The 22770-nt window shown below is 44.6% G+C and overlaps 2 protein-coding genes and 1 long non-coding RNA gene across 4 annotated transcripts in view; 2 read left to right on the top strand and 1 right to left on the bottom strand.

Annotated features, from left to right (window-relative positions):
• LOC146502245 (kelch repeat and BTB domain-containing protein 11-like) overlaps positions 1–22770 on the top strand; it is a 152280-nt gene that overhangs the window by 53720 nt on the left and 75790 nt on the right. The window lies entirely within an intron of this gene.
• On the bottom strand, positions 16686–20290 carry LOC146502248 (uncharacterized). Its single transcript, XR_014869596.1, has 2 exons — positions 19866–20290; positions 16686–19814 (listed from the first exon to the last, which is right to left on the bottom strand). It is a non-coding gene; the product is annotated as an uncharacterized LOC146502248 (long non-coding RNA).
• The window catches only part of LOC146502247 (kinesin-like protein KIF26A), a 57561-nt gene continuing 56876 nt past the window's right edge, over positions 22086–22770 (top strand). For both annotated transcript variants that reach the window (XM_085132976.1, XM_085132975.1), the window contains exon 1: positions 22086–22307. In XM_085132976.1, the coding sequence (XP_084989102.1) occupies positions 22248–22307 (60 nt within the window). In that variant the 5' untranslated portion in view covers positions 22086–22247. The remainder of the gene's footprint in view (positions 22308–22770) is intronic.

The following is a 22770-nucleotide window of genomic DNA, read 5'->3' as shown; positions in this document are numbered from 1 at the left end:
AGTAAAACCAAAGTTACTTTCCCTAGTAACTAGTTACTTTGAAAGTAACGAGTAACTTGAAGTAACTGAGTTACTTTTGATAGAAGTAACTAGTAATGTAACTAAGTTACTATTTTAAAGTAACTTACCCAACACTGGTTACAACATGAGTCGCTTACCTTGACCGTCACTTCCGCTTACCTGTCAACCTCCGCTTACCTCACACTGTTGACCATCTCAACAATCTCGGCCATCTCAACAGCAGATCCATTAATAAAAGCTATCGTCATTGTTTGCAGTATTCAGTTCATCAACAGTGAACCCCAACACCAAAGCTGCTGCAGATTCAGACTCTCCCTCCTACTCAGAACACACAGAGTCAACTGACCTACTCTTAGCCAGAACAGCAGTCACGGCACTAACTCGTGTCTCCCCTCCAGCCTTTGTTGCCTTTGATGCCATCTGCTCTGAGTCCGGACCATTGCCCTTTTGACTACTTTAAGGAGATTGTCATCGGCTCCACGCTTCAGCTAACTCCTTCAAAGCTGTGAGACCAGTTGTAAAACTTACTGCTGGTTGTTTAAACTTAGATCACATTCGTGTTGTACAGCTGTGAAATCATAAACCTTTCACTGAAAACATGCACATGTAATCTTTTAAAACAGCTGTGGCTCACACTTCTACTGTAGAGTCGTGTGCAGTGTCCTGGAAAAATGCTGAGGCCACTTCAGATGAGTCTATCTAAGAACACCATCACACCCTCATAACTGCAGAGTGTAAAATATCATCAAAACCTGCAGAAAAATATTTTCTCACAGCAGATGATGGAGTTCTATTGTTTGGCTACTAGATGGAGCCAATCAGCAACTAAATGTCTAACCTCAGAGTCAGAAGCCGTTCATCAGATTAGTTCAGATATAACGTCGACCATATAAACCAATCACAAAAGGAGAGTGAGACAATAATTTATTCTCTTTTTCACCTAGGACGCATTTTCTTATTCATGCATCTATTAAACTGCAGGACGTCTAACAGTGGAAAGGTCCGGAGCATGCGGATGCCCGTAGCGCATGCGGCTCTTTAGTCCTTATAGTGCGGCTCCGCATGGTTTGGGAAAATAAATTAGATTTAGCGGAAGTGTATTTTATTTATGTTAGTTCTTTTTTAACTTGTAGTTCTAAATTGGAAGATTGTTGTGATATTGAAATATAAAAATAAAATTATATTCTATTTTTTTTTTATCGCTCAAAATAAGCGTCACACTTGTGGAAGCCGGTGTACCTGCCGAAACGCCATGCATTTATCGAGACTTTCAACCCCAGGTAGGCCAATTATGGATCTTCGGATCCACATTATGTCACCAGCTATTCTCCACCGTGAACTATGTTAAAAACAAACACCGCTCACGCCTCACAGATGACAGCTTACAGTCCTGCGTAAAGATGAAAGTGACTTCGTGCAGCCCCCATTTGCAGACGCTGTGCGCAGAGGTTCAGGAGCAGAAGTCCCATTGTAAACATACCACGGCAGACCCAACAATGTTTGTATGAACACGCTTTTCAGCATCTCTTTATTGACCACTTTTCACACACGGTGGCTGTACGCATACAGCCAGCTGTAGCTTTGCAGGTCACAGCCCGACACACACCAACACAAAAGCATAGATAGCACAGACGTAAAGGCGGAGAGGCGTGATTGCGGGTCCCGCTCAGGTGCATCCGCCTCCCCTGCAGTGGCGCTACAGACCACACATTAACCAGGTAAAATACATATTCAGGCAGAATTTGGCAAATATCTATTTTTCATCTTTTAGCAGCATAGTGCTTTTTTCCAGTTGTTTTTTAAAAGTTAGCTCAAGGCTCCAAAATCCCAAAGGCGAGTAGGGTGGCGGCTCACAACAGTTTTTGTTTGCTACATGGATTTTTAGTTCAGCTGGGTGTCTTTCCTTTTGTTATATTTCTTTAAGAGTTTAAAACATGTTAATTACATAAATAAACTGTAATTTTCTCTGTAGCACTTCATGGATTTCATAAGCAACACACCTTAGTTGTTCACACAAAGCATAAAGGTAAAAAAACAATATATACAGTGTTATCTTCATTTTAGATGTCAAAAAGCATTTGCAGCTCCCAATGTTTTCTTTTGCGTGGAACCCGGGTCCAAATGGCTCTTTGGGTGTTAAAAGTTGAAGACCCCTGAGCTAGGGTGTAAAACGACTCCCTGCATCCAGTTTTTCTCCAACTCCAACTTTTTCATTATTGTTATCTGATTGCAGGGCATGTCCTGTAAGAGTCCATAATGAAGTCCAAATTACAAGAAATAAAATTAAAAGAATTGCTACCTTTCGTGGTGGAGGGGTTTGTGTTTCCCAGGGATCCCAGGGGCTATGTTGTCTGGGGGCTTTTGCCCCCTGGTAGGGTCTCCCATGGCAAATTGGTCCTGGGTGAGGGACCAGACAAAGAGCGATTCAGAAGACCCTTATGAAGAAAACATCGAGGGAACAGTTTACCCTGCCTGGGATAGGGTTACTGGGGCCCCGCCCTGGAGCCAGGCCTGGGGAGGGCGCCCGAGGGCGAGCGTCTGGTAGCCGGGCCTTAGTCCATGGGGCCTGGCCGGGCACAGCCCGAAAAGGGGACATGGGCCCATCCTCCCGCAGGCCCACCACCCGCAGGAGGCGCCACAGGGGTCGGGTGCATTGTGTGCCGGGCGGCGGCCAGGAATGGAGGCCCTGGCGGACTGATCCCCGGCTGCCAAGACTGGCAATTGGGACATGGAATGTCACCTCTCTGGTGGAGAAGGAGCCTGAGTTAGTGCATGAGGTTGAGAGGTACCGGCTAGATATAGTCGGGCTCACCTCTACGCATGGCTTGGGCTCTGGAACCAGTCTCCTGGAGAGGGGCTGGACTCTGTCTCAGTCTGGATTTTCCCCTGGTGAGAGGCAGCGGGCTGGGGTGGGTATTCTAATATAATCTCGGCTTGCTGCTGGTACGTTGGGGTTTTTCCCGGTGGAAGAGAGGGTCGGGGAACGGATCCTGACTGTCATCTGCGCTTATATGCTGAGTGGCAGTTCAGAGTACCCAGCCTTCTTAGAGTCCCTGTATGGAGTGCTGGAAGGTGCTCCACCTGGAGACTCTGTTGTCCTGCTGGGAGACTTCAATGCTCACGTGGGTAACGACAGCGAGACCTGGAAGGGCGTGATTGGGAGGAACAGCCTCCCCGATCTGAACCTGAGTGATGTTTTGTTATTGGACGTCTGTGCAAATCACAGTTTGGCAATAACGAACACCTTGTTCGAACATAAGAGTGTCCATAAGTACACGTGGCACCAGGACGCTCTAGGTCGCAGGTCGATGATCGATTTTGTAATCGTATCACCAGACCTGCGACCATATGTTCTGGACACTCGGGTAAAGAGAGGGGATGAGCTGTCAACTGATCACCACCTGGTGGTGAGTTGGATCAGGTGGTGGGGGAGGACGCTGGACAGACCCGGTGCACCTAAACGCGTAGGGAGGGTGTGCTGGGAACGTCTAGCAGAGGCCCCAGTCCGCGAGATCTTCAACGCACACCTCTGGCAGAGCTTCAAAAACATTTTGAGGGACACTGGGGACATTGAGTCCGAATGGACCATGTTCAGCGTCTCCATTGCCGAAGCTGCTGCACTGAGCTGTGGCCGCAAGGTGGTTGGTGCCTGTCGTGGTGGTAATCCCCGAACCAAATGGTGGACACCAGAGGTGAAGGGAGCCACCAGGCTGAAGAAGGACTCCTATCAGGCTTAGTTAGCCTGTGGGACTCCGGAGGCAGCTGACAGGTATCGACAGCCCAAGCGGAATGCGGCTCGGGCAGTGGCTGAAGCAAAAACTCGGTGTGGGAGGAGTTTGGAGAGGCCATGGAAAAGACTTTTGGACTGCCTCGAAGAGATTCTGGAAAACCATCAGGCGTCTCAGGAAGGGAAAGCGGTGCTCTACCTCCATTGTGTATAGTGCTGGCGGAGCGCTGCTTACTTTGACTGAGAAAATTGTCAGGCGGTGGAAGGAATACTTCAAGGACCTCCTTAATCCCACTGACATGTCTTCCGAGGAGGAAACAGAGGCTGGGGATGAGGGGGATGACCGGCCAATTTCTGGTGGTCACTGAGGCAGTTAAACAACTTGGTGGCAGAGGCCCTGGTGTTGTGAGGTCTACCCTGAGTTCCCTCCGGAGGGTGTGTTCCAACTACAGGGGGATCACACTCCTCAGCCTCCCTGGGAAAGTCTATGCCAGGGTGCTGGAAAGGAGAGTTTGTCCGCTAGTCGAACCTCGGACACAGGAGGAACAATGCGGTTTTCGTCCTGGTCGCGGAACACTGGACCAGCTCTTTATCCTCTCAAGGATACTTGAGGGTGCATGGGTGTTTGCCCAACCAGTCTACATGTGTTTTGTGGACTTGGAGAAGGCATTCGACCGTGTCCCTCGCGGTGTCCTGTGGGAGGTGCTGTGGGAGTGCTACGGGCAATTCGATCCCTATACAACTGTTGCAAGAGCTTGGTTCGCATTGCCGGCAATAAGTCGGACTCGATCCCGGTGGGTGATGGGCTCTGCCAGGGCTGCCCTTTGTCACCAATTCTGTTCATAATTTTTATGGACAGGATTTCTAGGTGCAGCCAAGTGGCGGAGGGCTTTCACTTCGGTGGCCTCAGAATCTCATCTCTGCTTTTCGCGGATGATGTGGTTCTGTTGGCTTCATTGGGTGAAGCCTCCAGCTCGCACCGTGTGAGCTGGAGGCCGAGTGTGAAGCAGTGGGAATGAGGATCAGCACCTCCAAATCTGAGGCCATGGTTCTCAGCCAGAAAAGCGTGGAGAGCCCACTCCGGGTCGGGATGAGTTCCTGCCCCAAGTGGAGGAGTTCAAGTATCTCGGGGTGTTGTTCGTGAGTGATGGGAGAAGGGAGCCGGAGATTGACAGATGGATTGGTGCTGCGGCCACAGTGATGCAGAAGCTGCACCGGTCCATCGTGGTGAAGAGGGAGCTGAGTGTAAAAGCGAAGCTCTCAATTTACCGGTCAATTTACGTCCCTACTCTCACCTATGGCCACGAGCTGTGGGTAGTGACCGAAAGAACGAGATCGCGGATACAAGCGGCGGAAATGAGCTTCCTCCGAAGGGTGGCTGGCCTCTCCCTTAGAGATAGGGTGAGAAGTTCGGCCATCTGGGAGCGGCTCAGAGTAGAGTCGCTGCTCCTCCACATTGAAAGGAGCCAGCTGAGGTGGTTCAGGCATCTGACAAGGATGCCTCCTGGGCGCCTCCTGGGTGAGGTGTTCCGGGCATGTCCCAGCGGGAGGAGGCCCGGGTCAGACCCAGGACACGCTAGAGAGATTATAACTCTCGGCTGGCCTGGGAACGCCTTGGTGTTCCCCCGGATAAGCTGGAGGGGGTGGCTGGGGAGAGGGAGGTCTGGGCTTCTCTGCTTAGGCTGCTGCCCCCACGACCCAGCCCCGGATAAAGCGGATGAAGATGGATGGATGGATGGATGGATGATTTAAAAGGAAAAATACAGAAATCGCAGAGCAACAAAGGACCGAGATGACAGACTGTACACACAGAGGGTTACAGACACAGGTGAGGACAATTGAGACCACTAGACAAGAGGAGGAGCCTGAAACTAAACACAAGACCCAAGAGACAGTTCGCTAGTGAGTCAAGAGATGAAATCAACAAATCTTACAATCAGTAGCGGTTTTAGATATGGGCGACACGGGCGTATCAGCTGGAAACGTTTCATACAGCTTTGTTTGACAGAAATGAAGGAGAACATATTTTGTACATTTGTTTCTACATGAGCTTTGTGTGATTTGATAAGTATCTGAGGCTGAGACCACAGGACTGTAAAACATGATTGTTGGGCTTCATTTCTGTACTGAACAGTCATTTTAAGATTAGCTAGTAAATAACAATTAGCTAATGTTGTTCATGAGACTAAAGTCATCTCACTTTGGTAATGTAAATATAATATGGCCAATATTATAGTTATTATATTAATCATTATTAGTTATTACAGCAGTGAGTTTGAACTCTGTGTCAAATACTGAGCTTCAGTAAAGATTCAAATTGCAGCTATTTATATGTCCTATCACCTTAAATCTTCACTCAAAGACAAGTATCTTTGACAGTGTATCTATAGATGTATTATTTATAAGAGACAAATATTGTTCTTTTAATATGTTGGCATTACTAAATTTGGCTCAATGCTTACATATATGTGTAAAAAGAAAATGTTCGAGCTCTGATAACTGTTTCTGATAAAATGAAGAGTAGACTGATATATTAAATATTCCTTTATTGGGTGAGAAAATCAGACCATGTCATAACTGCTTTAAGTCATACAGAATACAGTGGCGGTCCTAGCCTGTTTGGCGCCCTGGGCGAACACTCCCTCTGGTGCCCCCCCCCCCACACACACACACACAAAACATATTAAGGATTGTACATTAACATAAAACTGTTGTACACACACACATATGAAGAGAGAGAGAGTATGCATAGTATGCAAACGGCTACCAAACAGCCATCATAATTCGTCATACAATGAGAACAGGACAAATCAACAATTGACTAATTAATATTAAAATCTGTAACATAATGTATTGTTTGGAGTTTAGTCTGTTACTGTTACTATTTTTACCATTTCTTCTTGGAGCAACTCTAACCCACATAATTTCCTTTGGGATTAATAAAGTATTCTGATTCTGATTCTGATTGTTTCAGGATACATGACCTGCCATTATCCAATGACACATCTGCTTACCTGTATCTTTTGCTCGTTTCTCTTCCTCTTCTTTTCTAAACTGAAGACATGATGGCTTTGAACTTTTCTTGTCCATCTTCCATTGGTTTTAGTTTTGCACTCCAGTATGAACACCCATCTCAACCCAAGGATCACCACAACATGATCTAACACACCTACACCTTAGTTCACAGATTCACGATTTCAAACAACCCAGGATCCAAATCATGAATACATAATGGGGTTGGATTTACAACATTATGAATGAAATGTGCTCTATTTGGAAGCAGCAGGGGCCCCCTCCCCTTTTGACGGGTTGTGTGTGAGACTTTAAATCATCAAACTGTAAATTTAAAATTTAAAATTGTTATTGATCCCTTTACCCCTGGTCCTAAAGTGTATATTTATTTTCTTACTCTTCTTATATTTATTGTTTGTTTATTTGCACTGTTGTAACTGGAGCCTCGTCGTCTCGTCTCTCTATATACTGGACTGTATGTAGCGGAGATGACAATAAAGTTTACTTTGACTTCAGCAGCAAGCAGGCGCACCAAGGGCTCTCGTGCTGACTTTTCGCGTATAGAATTTCGAAAAAACATCGGTGCAAATTATAAGTCTGTATCATAATGTCTGGTGTTTTCGTGTTTATTGGTTTGTTTTTATTTTGTTTTATTTTGCGAGTTGGTTATTAGATGCTGCTCCAGCCGGTCAGAAAATCCCCCGCCGCCCCGCTCTCTCCTCTCTGCGCCGCAAGCAGCAGGCGCAACTCGCAAACGAAGGGCGCCCTTACTCCCAGCAAACGGGCGATAGAAAGCCGATTGGTGCCTGTGACATTCCCAATATGCGCTGGTTGACGTCAGGGCAGCATGAGTACGAGCATTTTTTTAAATTTTTTTTGCCGATGCCCGTGATGCCACCCCCCACCACGATGCCGCCCCGGGCAACCGCCTGTGTTGCCCGTATCTAAAACCGCTACTGACAGAATAGATATCAGAGCCTTAAACAGGCTGACTTCTGCTAAATGGGTCAAACTGGGCACAAAGTATACAAACACATAACATCCTTATAGAATATGATGTAACACTATAGATCAACTTAGCTCAGAAAATTGAAAGCATATAAACAATTACAGCAATATGATGCAACAAACACAGCAGTACTACTAAACCAAAATACTCAAAGCTTCATAGAACTGAAACAAACATTTATTTTTAGGTCCATTCTGCTGCTGATACATACTTTAGGTTTGTGAATATCAAACTTGTTTCTGCCTTTCATAGTGTGTAACTTGAAGGCCCTGAGTACTTTCTCCCACACTGTAAATACTGGAATGATAAAATGATTTGAACATTACCTAATAAGACTGATTCAGGACAGACAATTAGTTATTCTAAACTTTTCTAGCAGTCCTTCACAAACAGGGAACAGTCTGTCTATTCTCTCCATCTGTCAGCTGCTGCTGGCTCTTCCTCCTCCTCTTCCTCACACACTGCTGAGTTTGTCCTGGTGGATCATCAGGGGTGCAAAGCCTCACAGATGATGTGCAGCAGTGGGTCCCTCAGTCTGTCCTCACTCTGGACACTTGCAGTTGTCACACATGGAAATCAAATGTATGATAAGCTGCAGAATTCAAACACAAGTGTAACTTATAAATACATGTTCAGACTTTTATTACACAATCAGAGAGAAAAAAAAAGAGAGAGAGTGCAGGACAGACAGACAGGTGACACTCTCAGGAGTATACACTGCTACAAAACAGCACAAGAGAAGGAGGATTTAGTGATTGTGTTATTACGAGTGCTAAACAAGAAGAGTTCCCAGATGGTACAGTGGACACATGTGTGACTCCTGTGATTAAAGCATCTTTCTTTCAGCTTAACGAGTGAACCGTCAGCTTGTTCAAACAAACGTTAAAGTCCGTTTGGCTCGACACCACCGAACAGAGGCAGCAATATAACATAGCTAACATTAACAGTGCAGTGGATCCTGCTTGTGCCGTGATATTCAGGACTGCAAACCGAGCAGCATTCACTGACTTTCAGCTTGTTGCGTTTGTGGATATATGACTGACTTTAATTATCCACAAAATCATCACATTCTCTGTAAGATTAAGGTCAACTATCAAACGGCGTATAAAGTAAAGGCTTTAAAACAAAGTAAACGCTGAAAGTACAAACATCGCTAATGTCACATAACTTTGCATATATGTGCATGTGGCCAACAGTAATGTTTTAATGTTCTTCATTATTAAACTTTTGCACATAAATAAGTGACATAATATTCAGTACTTACTGTATAAGCCGTGAGACCAGTTTTCCCATGCTTCACTTGCATACGTCAGTTTGAAGAGGAAAAAGAACTCCACGGGACTCCGATGTGAAAAGATGTAACAAAAAATTTATTCCACAGTTTGCATCTTACAGGAGTGGTCAGGTTTAACTTAGCCTCAACAAAATAACCTACTACGGTAGGAAAACCGTGTGGCTCTGTTCTACCCTGCTGCTGCGTATAGCTTATGCCGTATTAACTCTTTTTCTCTCTCCCCCCTCCGGCACCGCATGCGTTAATTTGCATATATCCGTGTTGTCCAGATTTTACTATAAACACGAGTCTTTAAGGCACATGTATTCATGGTACTACGTAACCAAACCAACACAGCAATAAAATAATTTTAGTTCCACCATAAACATGCATTTACTTCTTAAATTATTAATTACACAAACAAGCTTAACAACATTGAAATATAAATACTAAAACATATGAACTATCTTAAGTTCCCACATACCGGCCCCTAATTGTGACTCTATTACACAATTACCCAATTAAACTTGTGGAGCCAAAGTACACAAACTTCAGTCTCTGCAGTTGATTACTTCAGTCCGATTCCTGCAGAAGGCAAATCTTCGTAATAGGTCTGTCCAGTACACTCGTTTTGGTCTTGAGCCTAACCTGCCGCACCATTCCTGCCTTGTCCGAGATGGTATGGATTACTTTCCCTGTAATCCAAGAGTTGCGTGGGGCTGTATCGTCAACAATAAGCACAATGTCTCCAACCAAAAAGTTGCGAGATGGACGGGTCCACCTTTGCCTCTCTTGAAGTTGCGGCAAATATTCCCGTGCCCATCGTTTCCAGAATATTTCCGACATGTATTGCACTTGCTTCCATCTTCATCTTGCGTAGAGATCTTGCCTGTCGAACAGTCCGGGAGGAAGAGATGGTTTATTCCTGAGCAGCAACAGGTGATTGGGAGTGAGTACTTCCAGATCATTTGGATCGCTGGACGCTTTGGTTATTGGCCGACTATTAATAATGGCCTCCGCCTCACACAGAAGTGTATGCAGGCTCTCTTCATCCAGTGTCTGCAGCCTCAAGGTAACGTTTAGGATTTTCTTCACTGACTTGATCAATCTCTCCCAGACCCCTCCATGATGGGGTCCTGAGGGAGGGTTGAACGTCCACTGAATGCCTTGTTGTTTTAGGTGGTCTTCAATTTTGGACACTTTCCATTCAGCAATGGCTCTTTTAAGTTCACGCTCTGCACCAATGAAGTTAGTTCCATTGTCAGAACAAAGGATCTTTATCTGGCCTTGTCTGGCTATGAAGCGACGGAGAGCATGGATGAAGGAATCTGTGTCCAGCGAGGCTGCCATCTCCAAGTGTATTGCACGAGTAGTTAGGCAGGTGAAAATGACTCCATACCTCTTCACCGTACTTAGACCACATTTGATCTCGAACAGACCAAAGTAGTCCACTCCGCAGTTAGTAAATGGAGGGTCATCTGGCAAAACTCTGTCTCGAGCAGGTCGGCCATTTGCTGCTGCCCATGCTCATGCCGGCAGGCAATACACCTAGCGAGTATTTTTCTTACTGCAGAGTTGGCACTGGGTACCCAAAATTTTGTTCTCAACTTGGAGATAACATGATCGCGACCACAATGAGCCAAGTTCTCATGTATTTCTCTGAGGATAAGCTTCGTGAAGTGAAGATCCTTGTTCAGGATTGCTGGCCGCTTAGACTCCTCGGGTAGTGCTGCTCTGCTGAGTTGCCCTCCGACCCTGAGGATGCCTTGTTCAAGTACTGGACTCAGTTTGAAAAGACTACTAGTCCTCTTCACCCCTTGACCTTTAGAAAGTGCGGTGATCTCCTTGGGAAATGTCTTCCTTTGACAGTAGCGAATGATTGCTTCTTCAGCCTTTGCAAGGTTCTCTACAGTTAGCTTGTTGGTGTCCCCTTGAAACAGGCTGTCCTTGAAACCTTTCATATCCCTATCGACTTCAGGGTGAGTTTTAACAGCACTCAACTTCTTCCTTTTGCGACACAGTTGCAGCAGAATGCTCTTGACTTTAAGCATCCATGCCACTGCCCTTTTAAGCTTAAACCAGGATGGGAAGTACTGCAGGAACTCCAGCACTACATCTTCACATTCCTTGATTGTACTAGCACACACCAGGTTACCCTTTACCTCTGGGTCATCTGTAGTCAGGCCTTCAACTGGGTGCACCTCTTCTGGCCACTCTTCCATGGATTTGGTGAGAAAGTCCGGCCCCTGTACCCATGTGTGGGACCTCTTGACGCAAAGTTGGCAGGATTCAGTGAGGTGTTGATATACCTCCATTGCTCTGGACTGGAGCATTTCAAGATGGCATCCACACGGTTAGCAACAAAGGTACGGAATCTACTTGTTTGATTGCTGATATACTTCAGTACCGTGGTACTATCTGACCAAAATACAGATGGTTGGAGTGGAAGCTGCCATTCAGATGTCAGAACCCTGTCCATGCGTGCTGCTATTGTTGCTGCGGTAAGTTCCATGCAGGGAACTGTAATGGGCTTAACTGGGGCCACTCTTGCCTTTCCCAACATGAATGCGCAGTAGACTTCGTTACGGTTGTTCCTCTGTAGCAAGTAGCTTACTGTACCGTAACCCTCTTCACTGGCATCAGAAAAGTGTTGCAGCTGATTGTATACTGACTCTCCAAAGCCCACAGGTTTAAAACATCTTGGAACGCTTATGTTCTCCAGCTGGTGGAGCTGGGTCTTCCACTTGAGCCACTTGTGAGCTAGGTCTGCAGGTATGATGACATCCCAGCCAACCTTTCTCCTGCAAAGCTCTTGCAGAATCTTCTTTGCTTGAAGCGTGACAGGTGACAAGATACCCAGTGGGTCGTAGACAGAACTCACAGAGGACAGGAGGTTCCTCCGAGTGGGTGCCTTGTCCGGCATTACAATCTTGAACCTGAAGCTGTCAGATTGAATACACCACTGGACTCCCAGCGCTCTCTAGATGGGAAGTGTGTCCTGATTTAGATAGAGATCTTTAACCTCTGATGCCCTTTCTTCTTCTGGAATAGCAGACAGAACTGCTCTGCTATTGCTTATCCATTTTGTGAGCCTGAATCCACCCCTCTGACATACAGCTCTAAGAGTGTGGTATAACTGTATGGCTTCCTCATCTGAGCTCACAGCCTTCAAACAATCGTCCACATAGAAGTTGTGCAGCACTGTGTCGACTGCTTGGCTGTTGGCTGGATCTCGGTTGTTTTCAGCACATTTGCGCAGAGCAAAGCTGGCGCAGCTTGGTGATGAAGTTGCACCAAAAATGTGAACCACCATCTTGTACTCCACCATTTTCTGAGTAATGTCACCAGATGTCCACCACAGGAATCGAAGAAGGTCAGAATCTTCATCAGGCACCTTTACTTGGTGGAACATTGCTTCCACATCTGCCATGATGACCACTTCTTCTTGTCTGAATTGGATAATTACCCCAAGAAGGGTAAGATTTGGTCCTTGTAACAGCTGATCATTTAAGGTGGTGCCTTTGTACGATGCTCCACAGTCAAAGATCACTCGAAGCTTGTGTTTCTTGGGATGGTAAAATCCGTGGTGCGGTAAATACCAAACCTTTCCATCGTCACGACCAAGGTCCTTTTCTGGCACTTTCACTGCGTAATCTTTGGTTATGATGTTACCCATAAAAGCTGAGTATTCTGCGTGGAATGAAGTATTCCTCTTCAACTTTCGCTTTAGGTGTGAGGCACGTTGCTCAGCCACTTTGCGGTTGTTGGGCATCTTAATGCGCTTGTTCCGCAATGGCAGAGCGATGCTGTAATGTCCGTCCACAATAGAAGCTGACTCTGTCGCTGTCTCCAGAAACTGCAAATCCTCTCTTGACATTTCTTGCTTCTCGTTTCTTTCACACTCAGGGAAGTCACTTTTAAACTGCCGGTCCCAGAGTTCATACAATTTGCTAACTGATATGCCATTTGCTGCAACCTGAATCAGTCCGCATGCTGCCTTTTGTGAACTGCTTCCTTGGAGGGGTTCGCTGATGGTCCAACCAAGCCTTGTCTTCACAGCATATGGACCGCCATTCTCACTGGCTATAACTTGCCAAGGTTCAACAGCTTTAGGTGCATTAGCCCCGATTAGCAGTCCAATCTTTGCTTCAATCCTAGGTAATGACACCTGCTGAAGGTAGGTCCACCTGTTCACGTAGTCCTGAGAAGGAGCATTGTCGACAGAAGCAGGAATGTCACTGTGACTGTACATTTCTGGCAACTCAAAGAAGTCATCACTGTCTAAGCTGCTTATTTCCAACCCAGACACAATGTAGCTACTGATGACCTTTTCTTCTCCCATCGTTTTCAGCAAAATGTTTGTCTACCTGCCAGACAAGTTAAGCTCATGCATTAACTCTTCAGTACAAAAACAAGCAGTACTGCCAGGGTCCAGAAAAGTATAAGTGTATGTCACCTTTTGTCCTCTTTTAGGTTTCACTTGGACTGGAACTATTGCCAAGATGTGCTCTGTTTTCTCTGCATCGTGAGCAGGTGCTTCCATTTCAACAAATCCATTCACGATTGACTCTGTTTGGTCTTCCCTTTCTAATGATTCCACTTCAGAAGCTGCCCTTTTGCTTGTAGCACTGGGATTAGTCTTCGTGTGTAACACTGTGGGGTGCAGTTGTGCACAAACCTGACAACTTGCCTTTTCTTTGCACGAACTACTCATGTGTCCCTGCTTAAGACAGCTGAAGCAATTCAATTCAATTCAATTCAATTCAATTTTATTTATAGCGCCAAATCACAACAAAAGTCGCCTCAAGGTGCTTCATAGATACAGAGAAAAACCCAACAATCATATGACCCCCTATGAGCAAGCACTTTGGCGACAGTGGGAAGGAAAAACTCCCTTTTAACAGGAAGAAACCTCCAGCAGAACCAGGCTCAGGGAGGGGCGGCCATCTGCTGCAACCGGTTGGGGTGAGAGAAGGAAGACAGGATAAAAGACATGCTGTGGAAGAGAGACAGAGGTTAATAACAGATATGATTCAATGCAGAGAAGTCTATTAATACATAGTGAGTGAGAAAGGTGACTGGAAAGGAAAAACTCAATGCATCATGGGAATCCCCCGGCAGCCTACGTCTATTGCAGCATAACTAAGGGAGGATTCAGGGTCACCTGGTCCAGCCCTAACTATATGCTTTAGCAAAAAGGAAAGTTTTAAGCCTAATCTTAAAAGTAGAGATAGTGTCTGTCTCCCGAATCCAAACTGGAAGCTGGTTCCACAGAAGAGGGGCCTGAAAACTGAAGGCTCTCCCTCCCATTCTACTTTTAAATACTCTAGGAACAACAAGTAGGCCTGCAGAGTGAGAGCGAAGTGCTCTAATAGGGTGATATGGTACTACAAGGTCATTAAGATAAGATGGGGCCTGATTATTTAAGACCTTGTATGTGAGGAGCAGGATTTTGAATTCAATTCTGGATTTAACAGGAAGCCAATGAAGGGAAGCCAAAACAGGAGAAATATGCTCTCTCTTTCTAGTCCCTGTCAGTACTCTTGCTGCAGCATTTTGGATTAGCTGAAGGCTTTTCAGTGAGTTTTTTGGACATCCTGATAATAATGAATTGCAGTAGTCCAGCCTGGAAGTAATAAATGCATGAACTAGTTTTTCAGCGTCACTCTGAGACAGGATATTTCTAATTTTAGAGATGTTGCGCAAATGGAAGAACGCAGTCTTACATATTTGTTTAATATGTGCGTTGAAGGACATATCCTGGTCAAAAATGACTCCAAGGTTCCTCACAGTGTTACTGGAGGCCAAGGTAATGCCATCCAGAGTAAGAATCTGCTTAGATACCATATTTCTAAGCTTTTCAGCGCCGAGTACAATAACCTCAGTTTTATCTGAATTAAGAAGCAGAAAGTTAGCGGCCATCCAGGTCTTTATGTCTTTAAGACATTCCTGCAGTTTAACTAATTGGTGTGTGTTATCTGGCTTCATGGACAGATGGAGCTGGGTGTCATCTGTATAGCAGTGAAAATGTATGCTATGTCTTCTAATGATGCTGCCTAAGGGAAGCATGTATAATGTAAACAGAATTGGTCCTAGCACTGAACCTTGTGGAACTCCATAATTAACCTCAGTGTGTGAAGAGGACTCTCCATTTACATGCACAAATTGGAGTCTATCAGATAGATATGATACAAACCACTGCAGTGCAGTACCTGTAATACCTACAGCATGTTCTAATCGCTCTAATAGGATATTATGGTCAACAGTATCGAATGCTGCACTAAGGTCTAGCAGGACAAGCACAGAGATGAGTCCACTGTCAGAGGCCATAAGAAGATTTGTAACCTTCACCAAAGCTGTTTCTGTGCTGTGATGAACTCTGAAACCTGACTGAAACTCTTCAAATAAACCATTCCTCTGCAGATGATCTGTTAGCTGTTTGACAACTACTCTTTCAAGGATTTTTGATATGAAAGGAAGGTTGGAGATTGGCCTATAATTAGCTAAGACTGCTGGGTCTAGAGATGGCTTTTTAAGTAAAGGTTTAACTACAGCCAGCTTGAAGGCCTGTGGTACATAGCCGATTATTAGAGATAGGTTGATCATATTTAAGATCGAAGAATTCATTAATGGCAGGACTTCTTTGAGCAGTTTTGTAGGAATGGGGTCTAAAAGACACGTTGATGGTTTGGAGGAAGTAATTATTGAAGTTAACTCAGAAAGATCAATTGGAGAAAAAGAGTCTAACTTGAAATTATTAATTATTAACAAGATAATCGACCTCTGTTGGGGTAGCGTTCAGATAGCTGCTCTGTGTTGGTACAGGGCATTGACGATGATAACAGTGGGTGGATTATATTCTTAAACTTAGTTACAGCACTTTCAGAAAGACATCTACTTTGATAAAGTCTACTCTCCACTGCTGTGTAATCAATTATTGTAAATGTAAATGTTATCAGGAAATGATCAGACAGGAGAGGGTTTTCAGGAAACACTGTTAAATGTTCGGTTTCTATGCCATATGTTAAAACAAGATCTAGAGTGTGATTAAAGTGGTGGGTGGGTTCTTTTACATTTTGAGAGAAACCAATTGAATCTAATAACAGATTAAATGCCATGTTGAGGCTGTCATTTTTAGCATCTACATGGATGTTAAAATCACCCACAATAAATATTTTATCTGAGCTCAGAACTAAATTAGATATAAAGTCTGAGAAATTAGACAGAAACTCTGTGTAAGGCCCAGGTGGACGATAGATGATAACAAGTAAGACTGGTTTCTGAGTTTCACAGCTGGGGTGGACAATGTTAAGCATCAGGCTTTCAAATGAATTAAAAGTCTGTCTTGGTCTTTCATTAATTAACAGACTGGTGTGAAAAATTGCTGCCACACCGCCCCCTCGACCTGTGCTTCGAGATTTCTGGTAGTTAGAATGACTCGGGGGTGTTGATTCATTTAAACTAACATAATCATCCTGCTGCAACCAGGTTTCTGTAAGGCAGAGTAAATCAATTTGTTGATCAATTATTAAGTCATGTACTAACAGAGACTTGGAGGAGAGAGACCTAATATTTAATAAACCACATTTCACTGTTTTACTCTTTGGTTCAGATGTGGATACTGTATTGTTCTTTCTTTGTAATTGTTTATGTTTAAGTTGTTTGTTGCTGGTTTTTAGTTTGTTTTTTGTCTTTTTGGAAGCTGACACAGTCTCTATGGAGATGGTTTTTTTTTTTTTTTTTTTTTGGGGGGGGGGGGGGGGGGTAGCAGGAGGAGAGAAGCTGCAGAGAGGCGTGTAAGACTGCAACTCTGCTTCCTGGTCCCAACTCTGGATAGTCATATTTTGGGGGGTTTAATAAATTTGTCCATATTTCTAGAAATGAGAGCTGCTCCATCCAAAGTGGGATGGATGCCGTCTCTCCTAACAAGTCCAGGTTTCCTCCAGAAGGTTTGCCAATTATGAATGAAGCATAGTCCTTTAGTTCGCATGAAGTCAATCTTTTCCTTATGAAGTGACTTCTTCATCCTCTTGCACTGTTCCATGGTGTGCTCTTCACCACGACAGAAGAGACAGGGTTTAGAAAATGCACACACCTGATTTCCGCTGACCTTGTTCCTTTCTTTAGAGGGTAAGTCCTGTGTAGTGGTGATAGTTGCAGCTGTGGTGAATCCTTTTCTGCTTCCACTTCTCCTTTGCAACCTCTCATCCACTTGCCCTCTAACGTGGCCCTCTTTAAGGTGCCGTCCTTTATATCACCGAACAATGGATGCAAAACTTCTTTGGCCTGCTTATTGACAAACTCCGCCAGATCTGCAAACTTGACTCTGCGTTTTGCCTTGTCTAAGACCCCACAAGCAAATGTTCTCCACCTTTCTCTCAGCTTGTACGGAAGCTTGGAAATGATAGCACGCATGTTGGCCGTGTTATCCAACTCATCCATGTACTCCACATCCATCATTGCATTATGACATCCAGTAAGATAGAGGCCGAAAGCATGCAGATCCTCTCCATCATCTGACTTGATGGTTGGCCAGTTAAGAGCCTTGTGAATGTATGCCACTGATATCTTGTAGGCATTTCAAAAGTGCTCTTCCAACAGTCTCTTAGCCGTTTGATATCCATGTGTAGGTTCCATATGAAGACAACTCCGTATCAATTCTCTTGGTTGCCCACTTGTGTACTGTTCCATGTAGTACAATCGGTCCTTGTTACTCTCTGTTCTATCCTCCACACCATGTTCAAATGCCTGCATGAACAGCCGATACTCCAATGGGTCCCCTTTAAACACAGAAATGTTCTACGGGGGCAAGGTAGCTAACTTCTGCTGCTTAGTTAGCACTTTGACCACATCCTGTAGAGCACTTGGTGTCTGTGATGGCTGGGAGGTAACAGTGTGTGTTTGCTGTGCATTTTGGAGAATGTTCTTCTTCTTTGATTGTCTTTCTCGCATGGGGAAAGGACTATTTGACTGCTGTGAAGTAAATAAATCTCCAACTCTATGCAATGCCACGTAGGAGTTCATTCCATTCTGAGTGGATACACGACTGTATGCCTTGGATGCACGACTTTTCAGCTTGGAGCTTAGCCTCCCTTTCCTCCAGCAAGCGTTTCAGTCTTAAAGACGATGCCTTAATCAATAAGGTAGCTCGCTCCACCTCTGCCTTCATGTGTGTGGACGACACCGATGACGAAGCGCAGGAGCCACGTTCTGAAAATGCCTTATCACTGCATTTTGAGACAGATGCATTAGATACATGTATGCTGTCAGATGGATCCACATCTTCATTGCATTTTTCAGCCTCCACAGCACGCATGGCCATCTTGTCAATCCAAGCCGAAGCTGTCTCTGCAAAAGCCGTAAAGGAATCAGACTTAGGTTCAAACCATTTTTCCTGGTCTTTAGTTAAATCCTCCTCCGGGATTTGCTGGAGCACCTCTTTAACATTTGTGTTCAAACCATAAAACTCTCCAAACCGCTCCTTCATTAACTGTGTTGCTTCTGTTAGGCTGGTATCACATTCATTTTCCATCAGCTGGCGCACTTGTCTCACTGTGCCTGTTAATTTGGCTAGCTTGGCCGTAAATTGATAACACGTTGCAGCCTTTCCTCCATAGCTTTAGGTGTGATTTTCACCGCCCTAGCTTCCATTTCTGCTACTGTGTCTTCTTCTTCTTCGTTCATGCTATTAATTTCCCGAATAGCAACAACAAAATCCTTATTTTATCATCCAGAAATCATGCAGGTTGGCTACCACACAGCTCAGCATCCACCATGACTCAGCACTTTTTTCCTCGTGAATTAGCTCCACTTACTCACGTTTGTTGTCGCTGCAGTAGCTTGGGTTTTTTCCTTCTTAGTCACTTGAATTAATCCACAACGAGCGGGTTTTCCTACAAAATGTATAAGCCGTGAGACCAGTTTTCCCATGCTTCACTCGCGTATGTCAGTTTGAAGAGGAAAAAGAACTCCACGGGACTCCGATGTGAAAAGATGTAACAAAAAATTTATTCCACAGTTTGCATCTTACAGGAGTGGTCAGGTTTAACTTATCCTCAACAAAATAACCTACTATGGTAGGAAAACCGTGTGGCTCTGTTCTACCCTGCTGCCGCGTATAGCTTATGCCGTATTAACTCTTTTTCTCTCTCCCCCCTCCTGCACTGCATGCGCTAATTTGCATATATCCGTGTTGCCCAGATTTTACTATAAACACGAGTCTTTAAGGCACATGTATTCATGGTACTACGTAACCAAACCAACACAGCAATAAAATAATTTTAGTTCCACCATAAACATGCATTTACTTCTTAAATTATTAATTACACAAATAAGCTTAACAACATTAAAATATAAATACTAAAACATATGAACTATCTTAACTTGGCTCCCACACTTACTTTTGAATGTTTACTCTTCGGCCGCTCCGCTTCCACCGTTTTTTTCGGCAAAATTATCCACACCCACCACCGCGCTATGAAGTCTATATGTTGGGCCATGAAGTCTACACCGCCACATCCTTAAAATTCAAGGAAATTAAGGACGCATTTGAGGGCCGTGTCACTACCCTATCCGTACCGGAAACCCGATCGGTACCCCGCATGCGCGAAAGGTGTCTACTTCCGGTCGAAGCATTTTACGATAGTTACAGGTCAGAGTATCTATTAAGATGTTAAGTAGAACAAGTATCTCTTAAAATGTTTCCGATAATAAAACATTTAATATAATGTAGACAAAAACAAAAAAATAAAAAGATAGTGACAGATCAGGATCTGCGCATGTGCAAAGTCGGACCGTACAAATCGGGTCTACCTGATCCGTACCACACATGTGCAGGGGTTTTCTTCTTCTTCTGTTCGTTTAATGGCAGTTTACTCCCCAGTGTACGAGGATACCGCCACCTGCTGACTGAGCGAATGAACCCTATTGTAAACTGAATTAGCGTCATTACAAATGTGTGTTAAATTTGATTTAGTGATAATCGAGTGTGTTTATGCTTGTCTGTGTGGAGAGGATTGTTGGAATAGTGATGATGATGTCCGCTATCACTGTCAATTGCCAGTAAACACTTCATCTGGCTGCTGAATCTTCACGTGACGTATTATTAACTCTGTCATTAGGCACCATTCTTCTTATTTTACGGCGCTGTTGTTCAATCGGGGGACGCTCTCTGTTGAGGAGAAAAGCAAAAATTTGTTGCGGATACGGATTATCCATTGTTTAAATGTCCCAGTAGTCGAAAAGGAGGCAGAGCTCTTGAGAACTGGGCGCTAACCGTGTCATTCAAATATATTGAATGTTGCAATTTTGGCAAAGAGAGGAAGTGACGTAAGATTTGCGCATGCGGTGTACCGATCGGGTTTCCGGTACGGATCAGGTAGCAACAGGCCGCATTTTGAGCAGCCTTTGAATTGGAACAGCCTTCGTCGCGTTGCTGTGACGTAATCGGCCTTAAAATGCGGCCTTTAAGGCTGCAGACCCTAAATTTGGGATACAGCCTGTGTCACCCCTCCTCTGCAGCAGGCCAGCAAACCATGCCCCCGCCACAGCTTCCCCACCGCCCCACCGAGACCGGGGACTAGGGATAAAAGGATCAATAATAATTTAAAATTTATAATTTACAGTTTGATTATTTAAAGCCACACACACAACCCGTCGAAAGGGGAGGGGCCGGCTGCTTCCAAATAGAGCACATTTCATTTATAATGTTGAATATATAAGCCCATTATGTATTCATGATTTGAATCCTGGGTTGTGTGAAATCCCAGAAATGCACCTTAGACAAAGTGAATCTGTAAACTAAGGTGTAGGTCTATTAGGTTATGTTGTGGTGATCCTCGGGTTGAGGGATGGGTGTTCATACTGGAGTGCAAAATTAAAACCAATGGAAGATGGACAAGAAAAGTTCAAAGCCATCAGGTGCTCAGTTTAGAAAAAAGAGAAAAGAAGAGGAGGAGAAACGAGCAAAAGATACAGGTAAGCAGATGTGTGATTGGATAATGGCAGGTCATCCTGAAACAATCGGAATCAGAATACTTCAGAATTAATACTTTATTAATCCCTAAGGAAATAATGTGGATTACAGTTGCTCCAAGAAGAAATGGTAAAAATAGTAACAGTAACAGACTAAACTCCAAACAATACATTATGTTACAGATTTGGGGGGGGGGGGGGGGGGGGCGCAAGAGGGAGTGTTCGCCCGGGGCGCCAAACAGGCTAGGACCGCCACTGCTTACAATAAAAATTAGACATAAAAAATATTTATTCTGTGACCCCAGTTCCACTCAGTCTTGTTTTTCAACAGTAATCTGCTGAAATTAGCCGGGTTGCTTTCATCTTTAGCTGAGGAGAGAATTTAATTCATTTCACTAATCTAAAAAATTAAAAAGAGCCACTGAGGCTCAGCTTCAGACTGCAGAATGAACACTTTAATAAACGCTAGAGCTTAAATAAAAGGGCAAAAAGGAAACACCTCCCCCCAGAGGTTAAACCTGGAACACTTAGCAGATGCTCTGAGGCCTCGCTTGGGTTTGACTCAGGTCATATTCCATTACAAATACTGATTACCTGAAGATTATGGAGGCAAAGGTCAAAATAATAATGATGATTCTAGTTTCCACAGCAGGAAGTTCTGACTCTGCCTCCACCTGCAGGCCTGCATCCGTGCTGTGAGGAGGCACAGTGGTTCTCCTTCTCAGTGAGTCAAAGCTAAGCCAGCACCCTTCAAAGGCTCACCGCGACTTACATTTACCCCCACCTGCTTTCAGTCAGTGACAGCTTCACAGCAGCTACACCAACCTGTCTGTTGTCTCCAGCTCCTCCCACCCCCACCACCAAGGAACAAGAACCTGAAGGCATTCCCACCTGCAGAGTTGAGACAGAGGTGTTAATCCTGGACCTGGTGTAAAGACCTCAGGACCGGCTCCTCACTCACTGACCTCCACCCCACTTTAAACTCCTGTGGGTGGTGTTAGAGCACCATCAGCATTATGTAGCTGAAGTGTGCTGATGAGCCGTTATGTAAGCCCGTGTCAGAGCCTGTCCTGTCCCACTGTGTGAAGGTTCACGCTTCAGCAACATCATTCTCCACCCACAGCCCTCGCTCACCCAGCATCCCTTTATTCTGCAGTGGAAGCACAGATTTCCTCAGAGGCTGAAGGAAAATCAAGCCAGAGAGTTCATAACTGAGCACTGGTTAAGCAGAGATGTACTCACAGTACTGGAACATGGCTCGGGGACGCGGGCCGGACTACAGGAGATATACGGTGAGTATCACACAACGCAAACCACTCTGATCTTGCTACACGTGAGACAGATGAGCACAAACATCTGTCCTAGGTCTACGCTGAGCTCACTGTTGAATGTGCTTGGCATCATTTCTAAAGCTTGATTCAGACTAACTTCAGTCCGAACTGATCCTCAAGTCTTTTCGGTACATGTTGGTGTGGAGTTGCTTTTCTCCCAAGGTGCACGTCAGGTTACGGTGTAGGGTTAAAATGGCGTTCTGGTTATGGCGACGTATATTTCACACAGAAGTATAATTCACGTATAAATGTGTCAAACTTGATTTGCTGTACTTTTATTTTGAAGAGGAAGCAGTTTTCATGGCTCGCTCTGATTGGCTTGATGAAAACAACCTGATTGCCCTGTTTTTGTTTTAATTAATTATCAAAATAAATATTTTGATAAACAACAGAATAAATATGTGCCGCTGTAGCCGACTCCTGC

Source organism: Neolamprologus multifasciatus, chromosome 15 (genome assembly GCF_963576455.1).
Source record: "Neolamprologus multifasciatus chromosome 15, fNeoMul1.2, whole genome shotgun sequence".
Lineage (NCBI taxonomy): Eukaryota > Metazoa > Chordata > Actinopteri > Cichliformes > Cichlidae > Neolamprologus > Neolamprologus multifasciatus.
The sequence above is the reverse complement of the archived record's forward strand: the minus strand, read 5'-3'. Positions and strand labels throughout refer to the sequence as shown.